The sequence below is a fragment of the Ovis aries genome, chromosome 2 (genome assembly GCF_016772045.2).
Source record: "Ovis aries strain OAR_USU_Benz2616 breed Rambouillet chromosome 2, ARS-UI_Ramb_v3.0, whole genome shotgun sequence".
In the NCBI taxonomy this organism is placed as follows: Eukaryota; Metazoa; Chordata; class Mammalia; order Artiodactyla; family Bovidae; genus Ovis; species Ovis aries.
This window is the reverse complement of record NC_056055.1, coordinates 83,347,146-83,358,507: the sequence shown is the minus strand read 5'-3', so window position 1 is coordinate 83,358,507 and position 11,362 is coordinate 83,347,146. Positions and strand designations below refer to the sequence as shown.

General features: G+C 40.1%; 1 protein-coding gene across 1 annotated transcript; it reads left to right on the top strand.

Moving 5' to 3' along the window:
• The first annotated feature begins 2,322 nt into the window (after positions 1-2,322).
• Positions 2,323-8,723, top strand: CER1 (cerberus 1, DAN family BMP antagonist). Its single transcript, XM_004005311.5, has 2 exons — positions 2,323-2,865; positions 4,770-8,723. Exons 1-2 carry the CDS (start codon positions 2,359-2,361, stop codon positions 5,082-5,084), a joined length of 822 nt encoding a protein of 273 aa, XP_004005360.5. The 5' UTR covers positions 2,323-2,358; the 3' UTR covers positions 5,085-8,723.
• Positions 8,724-11,362: the final 2,639 nt, after the last annotated feature.

Sequence of the window (11,362 nt, the reverse complement as noted above, 5' to 3'; positions counted from 1 at the left end):
TGCTGGGAGAAATATAAATAACCTCAGGTATGCAGATGACACCACCCTTATGGCAGAAAGTGAAGAGGAACTAAAAACCCTCTTGATGAGAGTGAAAGAGGAGAGTGAAAAAGGTGGCTTCAAGCTCAACATTCAGAAAACAAAGATCATGGGATCTGGTCCCATCATTTCATGGGAAATAGATGGGGAAACAGTGGAAACAGTGGCTGACTTTATTTTGGGTGGCTCCAAAATCACTGCAGGGTGATTGTAGCCATGAAATTAAAAGATGCTTGGAAGGAATGTTATGACCAACCTAGACAGCATATTAAAAAGCAAAAACATTAGTTTGTCAACAAAGGTCCATCTAGTCGAGGCTATGGTTTTTCCAATAGTCATGTATGGGTGTGAGAGTTGGACTATAAAGAAAGCTGAGTGCTGAAGAATTGATGCTTTTGAACTGTGGTGTTGGAGAAGACTCTTGAGAGTCCCTTGGACTGCAAGGAGATCCAACCAGCCCATCCTAAAGGAAATCAGTCTTGGGTGTTCATTGGTAGGACTGATGTTGAAGCTGAAACTCCAATCCTTTGGCCACCTGATGCAAAGAGCTGACTCATTTGGAAAGACCCTGATGCTGGGAAAGATTGAGGGCAGGAGGAGAAGGGGATGACAGTGGATGAGATGGTTGGATGGCATCACGGACTCAATGGACATGCGTTTAGGTAGACTCTGGCAGTCGGTGATGGATAGGGAGGGCTGTCGTACTATGTTTCATGGGGTTGCAAAGAGTCGGACACGACTGAGCGACTGAACTGAACTGAACTCTTAGAAATCAGGCATAACTATTAAGAAGAACAGTAGTTCTGGAAAAAATATTCCAATGGGTCACTTCTTAGAAAAAAAAATTAATCATTACTGAAAAAAGGGGGTTATGTTCCAGGATTATGTGTGTTACTGAAAGCAAGAAATATGATGATTGAATTAAAAGGGGAGAAAGGCAAGCAGGTGTTAGGTTGATTCCCAGTGGAAATACTGTTCAAATATTGTAGAGGGTTGTTGGAACTGAATTCTGAGGTTCATTTTTGTGGAAATGTTTCTTTCTTACGCCTTTGTCTGATTTATAATGTTTTAAAATGATAGTCATCTAACAAATTTTCCTTTGATCCCTGAATACTCATGTTTGCCTCCATCTTTATTTAACCTGGTTATCAATTATTGCAGTACAAAGAAAATGATGTGGGCCAGCCAGCTTCATGCCCCAGAGCTATCAAACCTGGTTCATAGAATCCACTTTTTCAAGTCTGGCTCTTTGTTTTGGGAAAAAAAAAAAAAAGAGTCAGTAGGGTGGCTTGAGGGAAAGACATTTCCCCCTCCTAACCGAGGGCTAATGAGCTGTCAGTCTATTACTTAGGATCCTGTTGAGAGATTTGTGTGAACAATTGAGAATGTTTATCTGATGATTAATCAGTTGTGAAATTTAGCACCAAGTATTTGATTCTTAAGGTGAGGGGATTACTTGGGAATTGTGAGTTTCCATGTGTGGAAAAGGAGACTATACTCCCTTCACTGTTACCGTGCAAAAATCGACAACCACAACCTTATCTCAGTAATAGGAGCATCCTTTTCTCAATGAACATTTAACACCCCTCTAATTCTTCCTTTCTGTTTCTTACAACTTTTATATATTTCTTTGGCTGCTCCTGTGCATGTGTGGGTGTGTGTGTTTGTAGAGCCTAATGGCCTGAACTTTGGTTAAATGTACACATTAATTTTTACCTGATACACTTCTCTCTTAAAGAGGAGAAGGAGAAGGGGATGACAGAGGATGAGATGGCTGGATGGCATCACTGACTTGACGGACATGAGTTTGAGCAAGCTTCGGGAGTTTTGGTGATGGAAAGGGAAGCCTGGTGTGCTGCAGTCCATGGGGTCACAAAGAGCTGGACATGACTGAGCAACTGAACTCTCTCTTAAAAACATGTCAGTTCTATCTCAGCACAAAGCAGATGGACCACAGATGTTAGCTTACTCTGGCCCTAATAACAGTGATGGGAAATCCAGGCAAAGACGTGTTGTTTTCACTAATACTGCTCCTTAAATCTCAGACGATAAAGTGTCAGCTAATTACCCCCTGGGTCCCCGGCTTTCACTGGAGCATTCTAAAATACACAAAACCAAAATGAAGGCAGAACACTATTAGCACTCCATAATTCAAGCAAACAAGAGATGTGTTTACTCTGCCTGGCTACTGACCACCTGCCTTCCCATCCCACAAGGCAGGTATCCATATATAGCGTCTCCCTGGTCACAGTCCTGCAGGGAGTGAACCTCTTTCTGGGCCTCACAGTCTGTGAATCTGCAAGAAGTGGGCCCGACAGCATGCCTCTTCTCTTCCTTCAGCTGCTGGTGCTCCTGCCTCTAGGGGAGGCTGTACAGCGCGGTGATGGTCGCCAGAGGCAGAGTTCTGTCTCTCTCATGCTCCTAGAAAGGAATCGCAGAGAGCTCTCCGTGGGCACTCAGGAGGAAGCAGAGGAGAGGCCAGATCTGTTTGTGGCCGTGCCACACCTGATAGGTGCCAGCCCTGCAGAGGAGGGCCAGAGGCAGAGAGAAAAGATGCTGTCCAGGTTTGGGAGATTCTGGAAGAAGCCCGAGAGAGAGCTGCACCCATCCCAGGGCTTGGTCAGTGAGCAGATCTTCCCTAGGACTTGGGGCCTCACTCAGCAAAAGGATAGGATGCCAATGGAGAAATCTCCTCTCCGGGAAGAAGCCAAGAAATTCTGGCACCACTTCATGTTCAGAATGAGTCCAGCTTCTCAGGGGATCATCCTGCCTATCAAAAGCCACGAAGTACATCAGGAGACCTGTAGGACAGTGCCCTTCAGCCAGGTATTTGTTCTGGGTGGGGGCGGGGGTCCAGATGTTCAGGAGGGGGTGGACAGCTGGGATGGGTAAAAAGCAGGGGACAAATGTGCCAGGAGTCTGAGTCTCACCTAATTTCCAGATTTGGTGCCTGGACCTTCATCATGAGATTTGGCAAAGTATGCTCATATTCCCTAAGTTTCTTTCCAACCTTGTAAATGCTGCAAATATGGTATGATGGTACTGCTAATGTTAGAAATCATTCATATTGATCACACAAAGCTTTTTATTTGTTTGTTTGTTTTATTTGTTTTTACACTGGTGTGGTTTATCTGGAGAAGTAATTGATTGTACCTCCAGGTACGAAACTGGGAACTTAGAGTGATCACCAGAACTTCCCCTAGCTGCATCTCTACACTCTATTAGACACGGATGAGCAGGTGGGTTCCATCTGCAGATAAGTGGGATACGTTGGACTCCTCCTCAAACATGCATGTATGATGGTCTTAATCCCTGTATTTCACACCCAGCTACTTCATAGGTCTATCAACTATGTCTAGGTTGTTAGGCAGAAGTTGCCAGATTATTTCTAGCATTACCATAGCAAAAATGATTTAATACAACAGATTTTCTCGTAAGCTTTCAAAAAGTAATCTTGATGTGAAATCACATTTCCTCCCCTTAGAAATGCCTGTCTCCCAATTCATGTTGTTTGGCTGATTTGTGGTTAGGATGATTGATTCCACACTATTAAGACCAGAGAGCATTCTACTATCTGCTTCCTCCAGTCAGTCTGGCAAAGCCCATGCTCCAAATGTTAGATTAAAATTGAGAAATTGCATCAGGTCCTTAAACACAGAGATACTGAACCAAAAGCAATGCAGGGCAGAGTAAAATTTTACAGTCCAGTAAAGCTACCCAATTAAGCAGGCAGTATTATAAGGTAATTGACTGTGCAAGGCAGTTAAGTATTCTGAAAAGGCAAGGATACATAGCAATGACAAGTCAATGATCAAATAATAATGACTGCTTTGTTGGCCCATGTATAATTAGAAAATTGCTCCTAAGAACCGGGCAATCAAATTTCCTTTGAACTCTTATTTTGAATTCTATTGCTAATCAAATTAAGAGTAAGGTGTTTGGCTCATATATTTTGAAGGGCACATAAAGCTAGGTGTCTGGGGTTATGGGAGAGGCAGAGATGATGTCACACAACATGATTTAGAGGTGTAGGTGCTGCAAATTTAATAAATTTGAATGTACTATAAACACTGCAAAATAGGACAGAATTAAACTCTTGATGTTCTGATCTATTCTGTGAGCTATTGAACAAATATGTATTGAGAATTATTATGCACAATGCACTGTGAAGAGTAGAAGGGTTAGACATATTATTGACAAGAAACGAACCATTAGAATTTTTCAGACCAGTAACATCAAACTTAGAGTTTGGCATTCAAGTGTAGAGTAAACGTTTCCATATTACCTTAGGTGTTTCCTACAGGTTAATTTATTCATTTACCCAATAAAAGAAATTTAGTTGAGGTAGCTCTATGCTCTTAAGATACTATCACTTGGATATTTAAAATGTATCCAACATTGGAAAGATTTTTAAATTTTAGTCTAAGTTATCCTCAGGCTTGGGAGGGCCTCCATGGTGGCGCAGATGGTAAAGAATCTGCCTGTAATAGAGGAGAACCGGGTTCACTCCCTGGAATGGGAAGATCTCCTGGAGAAAGGAATGGCAACCCACTCCAGAATTTTGCCTGGAGAATTCCATGGACAGAGGAGACTGGTGGGCTACATACAGACCATGGGGTTACAGAGTCGGACACGACTGAGCAACTAACATCCTCAGAAGTAATAGTCTGCATCATGTATGTTAAAGAAATGACTTAAGATAATTTAATGGAGATGTGTTTGCCTTTTAGACTATCACCCATGAAGACTGTGAGAAAGTGGTTGTACAGAACAACCTCTGCTTTGGAAAATGCGGGTCCCTTCCTTCTCCTGAAGCTGTGCAGCACCCCCCCACATTCTGCTCCCACTGCCTGCCTGCCAAGTTCACCACAAGGCACTTAGAGCTCAACTGCACCAGCCTGGCCATGGTGGTCAAGGTGGTGATGCTGGTGGAGGAATGTCAGTGCATGGTGAAGACAGAACATCAGCATGGCTACCCCGAACAGGCTGGCTTTCGGGCAGAATTTCATGTCCAAGATCCCTTTATCCCAGGATTTTCAACATAAAAAAAAAAAAAAAAAGAAAAGCTATTTTACTATTATCAGGAAAATTACTGATTACTCAGTCTGAAATGTTAAGTGGGTATATAATATTTTAAGAGAAAGATGGTTTACAAAATAGTTGTGAAAATGAGTTAGAGGTCATGATATTTATTCATCCATTCATCAGTACACATTTGGGATCTAGTCTGGACTCTGCCACTAACTGGGTATAGCAGGTTAACGAGCTGCAAAAGCTTTTTCTTCAAGTTTTTCATCTATAAAGGAGGGACGTGAACTAGACGATTACTAGGCTCCTTTCTGCTACTATTATTACATGATCTATTTTCTACAAGTTTTGGTAAGAGGCCTCCATCTGAAGATGGAAAAGAAATAAACTAGACCATAAAATGGGTTTCTTTAATAGCTTGTCAAAGCATCAGCAAATATATGTATATATTTATACATATATATACATATGCATCTGAGCCACAGTCAGCTCCAGGTCTTGTTTTTGCTGATTGTTTACAGCTTCTTCATCTTCAGCTACAAAGAATGTAACCAATTTGATTTTGGTATTGACCATTTGGTGATGTCCATGTGCAAAGTCATCTCTTGTGTTGTTGAAAAGGGGTATTTGTTATGACCAGTGGTTTCTCTTGGCAGAATTCAGTTAGCCTTGGGAAAGCTGGAGAAGACTGAGGGCAGAAGGAAAAAAGGGCATCAGAGGATGAGGTGGCTGGATGGTATCACCAATGTAACAGGCATGAACTTGGGCAAACTCCAGCAGATGGTCAGGGACAGGGAGGCTGCAGTCCATGGGGTTGCAAAGAGTTGGACACGACTGGGTGACTGAGCAACATATGTATGCATGTATGTATACATATCTATGTGGTATTTGTAGAGAAGATTCCTGATCTTTGTAGCTGTCTTTGCTCTCAGGCCATGTTTTATTTGACTTCTATCAGATGATTAAGTAGGTCCATAAGTAGAAGGAGTTTGGTTGCCTCATTACTTTTTATACTTCCCATATAAAATCCTTAATGTCAGGTCTCTAGCTTTGAAGAAAGAACACAGATGTTACTTTTAGTGGTTTACATAGGGATAAGGAACAATCAATTATCGGTAAACAAACTAGTACCTAAATTATAGGGAAGGAAAATATATGATCAATATCAGGTTTAAAGTTTAATCCAGAGATGTTGATGCAAATAACCAAGGAATTCCTATAGATGTCAAATAAACCGCAAATGATTTAAAATTTAAAAGACGATTTACAGGTGAAATCCTTTTCCTCATGCATTTTGGTTTAGGTAGTTTAGTAATGGTTCTGTGTTCGTATGACAGTGTTTGTGCTACTGCATAAAAAAACTCTGTTACAAATTTTATTTTGTAAATGCCACAGTTGTAAACTCTGAAAAGATTCCAAATATTTTAATGTATTAAATTTTCATGTATGATGCATTCTGGGAAATATTATAGCATTCATTTGTCTTATAGTTTGCCCTTATTTGTTTTACCTCTCCCATAATTTAAAGGCACTATTGGAAGATTATCTAGTAAGAGTATTTCCAAAATGGCTTCATAGGCTAACGACACTGGCCCAAGCGTTTCTTTTAACACTGCAAACCACTTTCTGCTAAGGTCCTTCAATCACTGTCTGTCAGTCATTTCTCCTGTGTGTATTTATTTGTACGAAAAGAGTGCAGAACTGACTTTCCTTAACCATATTTCTTTTTCTAAAATCATTCTTTAAAAATTCATCTTAAAAGTGATGTTATTTGAATCCCTTTACTTTCAGTGTACCCAAGAATGTATATCCTGGAATAATAGTTATTTTTCTAAAAAAGAAATTAATGTCTATTTTAATTCTATTCCTCTTTAGTCACACCATCTAACCTGGTGTTCTGAAGAAACAAATGCATTTATATTTAGTGTATACTCTACAACACATCAAAGCAATAGAATATGTGCTGCAGAGATACACATGCAACATTTATATTAGAATATATTATACCCTTCTGTGGTCAAAGACAACCTAATTGGCCAAGATATGGTCATAAGGATAAAACTGTTAAGCATTAATGATATCCCAGCTGGTCAATATATTTTGGTGCCAAAAGCTATAGAGCAGCTGTCTAGTTTGCAATTGCCTCACCCTGATTATGTAAACCTATCTCTGCCAATTGACTATCTTTCTCCTCCTCACACACTTGCAAATCCCTTTTATCTATCCTTGCAAATAGACTCTCCAGCCCAAGCCCCAATCATCAGTTTTATTCAAATTCTGCTCTGTCCTTTGTTCATGTGTGAATTCAAGATGAGATAGCTGATGGTTGTAGCAGAGGTCACATTCAAAGAGTAACAGCATGAAACTCACAAAATTGCCCACATTCGATGATTTTTATTTACAAAAAAGGCATTCTCTAACTGTTTGACATAATACATGGCACCATAAGAAACAGAGGAAACACAAATATTGAACAATCTATTAAGTGCCAGATACTGTCCTGAGTCTTTTATATAAATTGTATAATTTAAGTCATGTGTAAATGCATAACTAGTACAATGCTAACAAGAATCGGATGAGGTATGTAAATACCCTATTTTGTAGGAGAGGAAAATAAGCCAAAAAATTTTAAGCAACTTGACTAAGATCACGTGAGGCATATTTTCTACTTGTATTAAAATGTTTGCCTGTTTACTGTTTGTCAATTTAGATTTAACTCCTCTAGGTCTCTTGCCTATAGCTCTCAAAGCTAATTTCTTTTTACCTCTGGTCTAGGTCTTATGTTTGAAGGACAGTGATGTTATCTCTTGAAAGAGAAATCATCCCTAGCTTAGGTTCTCAGCCAAGCATTGCCTTGACTTAAGAGGTGGTCATGGCAAGCCCCCTTCCTCAATTTTGGTCTCATTTTCCTCCTGTATAAAATAAGGCTGGTAATAATTCAGAATTACTGTGATGATCAGGTTTAGGTAACAGCACATCAGAGAGCAGAGAGCTTTAGATCCTATAAAGCTAGGATAAATTCACTCTTCTCTATTCAGACTTTAAAAAAAAAATTTTTTTTGAGACATTTAAAGGACATAGAAAAAGTACAAAAAGCAATACAACAGACCCTCAATTTCCCACTACCAGAATACTTAACATTTCGTTGTCTTGTGCTTCTTGTCTATTTTCTTAAAAGTATGAACCACTTCACATATACGTCTTCTCTAACTACCGTGCTGATGCATCCCCCAAGTCCCTGAGCACTCAGTACTTATCCCAGTCTTGTTTACACTTCCAATACCTTTCATATTTTTGTAAAGGTACATACACATCCATAAATAATGCATACTATTTTTGTGTATATGTTCCTTTACTCAGCAAGTATTTATTTGTCCACCAGTTCTGTGCACGATAGAGCTGTAAGTCTATAGCTGTGTCCACAGCAAGGAAACAAGTCAGACAAGGCCCCTGGTCCTATAGAGGTCATGTTCTAGGGCAGGGAGACAAGCAACTTGAAAATCAATCAATTCATTAATGAATCAACTGAAAAGGAAAAATATCAGATGGTTATAAGTGATAAAAAATAAAATAGACACGTGTGCCGAGGTTAATTATGTTAGACTGAATAACCTGTGAGAGTGTGACAATAAAGCTGAGTTTTTAATTACTACAAACATGATATTCTATATAAATTGCTCCATGGTTACTCCTTTCTCCATACAGGATTCCAGCTTGTTTTTACAACAGTTTTTAAAGGTGTTTTTGCTATACTATTTTATCTCTATTAGGAAGTATGACATTAAGTATTCCCTACAGGGATTGGTTAACTTAGCTTTGATAATTTATTTTTTTGGTGTGTATAGTCTCCTTAACCTGTCAGTTTAATTCTTAATTAAGAATATTATGTGTTCTCTGAATTTTCACTGATAACTTATGCTATACATGACATTATTCTGAGGACCCTCAGATAAGCAAACATAGATAAAACACATTTTCTCCCACCTTGTAGCTTATAATATAGTGGCAGAGATGCTATATGCAAATTATAAAGCAATAATTGTGAGCAAGTCCTGTATATTATATATCTTTGTTAGTCTCCCATTTCTAAAGTTTTATATATTACATTATTTTAATATATTATTAGATATATTTCTTTTTATTTCTTACATAATAGTATTGGCCTTCCCTGGTGGCTCAGAGGTTAAAGCGTCTGCCTCCAATGCGGGAAACCTGGGTTCGATTCCTGGGTTGGGAAAATCCCCTGGAGAAGGAAATGGCAACCCCCTCCAGTATTCTTGCCTGGAGAATCCTATGGATGGAGGAGCTTGGTAGGCTACAGTCCACGGGGACGCAAAGAGTTGGACATGACTGAGTGACTTCACTTTCACTATAATAGTATTATATATTTACATATTTTGAGATTTTTATATATTTGCATATATTTAGGAACATACACATATGCCTACAAAGTATAATTTTAATATTTTGTAAGGAATAAAAACTCAATACTTGTAAAGGTAAGTGAATGAATTTTGGGAACTACTCTTGAAAAGGTCTGTGGGGTACATAGGGTGGGGAACTTGGAATGGCAGACAACAAGTCTTAAAAATGTATTTGATAGACTGTGGGGAGTTTTTGAAGATTTCTGAGGAGATTAGATTGTATGGATTTACAAAGTAGATTCAGAGGGCCTCATGACCCCCTGAAATGTGCATAACTGTTGTGGTTATGGACACACTTCAGGGGAGATCATCTAGAATTTTCCCGAGATTCTGCAAGATTTCCATGAGCCAAAAATGTTAACAGTGGAGCCAGTCAGTTGGAATGGGGAGAAAGCATGGAGGCCAGAAGAGCTGGAAGAAAACTTGGAAATCATGTTCACAAACCTCTTCCGAGCAAATCTCGGGAAAGTCAAGTTTCCAGTTCAAGAGCATAGGAGGAGTTTTAAATATACATCAGTGGGTCCTCTTCACCTTGCTTAATGTTCACTTTCAGGAGTTGGCAATGGTGAAATGGGTGACTAATCATACCTTAAGCAAAGGAATGGACTTTCCTGTAATACGAGTTTTCCAAAGCCAGGCCCTAGTTATCCACCCACGTTTCCGGGAGAGAGCTCAGATTTTCATTTTATTGCCATGCTCCCTCCGTTTTGTTTCATTCCTCGTCCTTTCCTCCAAAAGAAACAACCAGTGACCCATCTCTGGGTGTGGACTTGGGTTAATGTTTCTCAGGGAAATGGTCACAATTTCCTCTTGTCTACCAGCTAAGGGAGACACGCCTGTTTATGTTCAATATCCCAAGAATAAGAGTTTCCAGTACATGCCTCTTTATGTCACGGTTCCAGTAATCAAGGGAACCTGCATCCTGCCTAAACCCCAGATAAGAAATAGGTAAAAATTTAAATGAATGCACAGATTTTACCTCTTACGGCTGTTCAAATAAAACACTAAAAGGATGCCTCCATCAAGGGCCCTGGGATCCGTTGGATTTAGTAATCTTTGAACATTAAAAAAAATAATGTCCTGGAGCTTCTCAAGGCTATGAGAACACAGGGTGAAACTATCACTGAAGGGGCCTCCTCCATGTGCAGAGATTGAAAAAAGAGTTTTCATGCCCCTCATTCCCCTGTGCTATGGCCGTGGCTGTGCTAAGTCAATTCAGTCGTGTCCAGCTCTGTGCAACCCTATGGACTGTAGCCTGTCAGGCTCCTCTGTCCATGGGATTCTCCAGGCAAGAATACTGGCGTGGGTTACCATGCTCTCCACAAGGGGATCTTCCTGACCCAGGGACTGAACCCATTTCTCTTATGTGTCCTACATTGGCAGGCAGGTCCCTTACCACTAGTGCCACCTGGGAAGCCTCCTAATTCCCCTGGCCGTCTGCAAAGGTGACTATGAGTCCAGGCATAGCTCCAAGGAAAGTAGTTCCAAGCAGGTGGAATTTTCTTTGTGTCTACTTTTCCTCCTTTCTGCTTCACCCTTGAGCTCCCTTCCCTCTCTCACCTTGATTCTAAGATATTCAGATCGTCTACAGTTGCCCAGGGCTCCTAATTCATGTGCATTCATCTGTGTCGCTCATCCAGTTAACATCTATCCAGAATGAATTAAACATCAGGCACTGAGCTGACCCGCCGGGGTACCAAGATGGCTATGACAGCTTCCTGCCCTTGAGGATACAGAATTTACCAGCCAGAGAGTTCCGATTTCGTGGACAGGTAACTACTCCTTCACCTTGGCTGTGTGTTAGAATGGTCCATGAGCATTTAAAATACAGAAGTTCTGTTCCAATAATTAGAGGTAGGTGTTGGGGACAC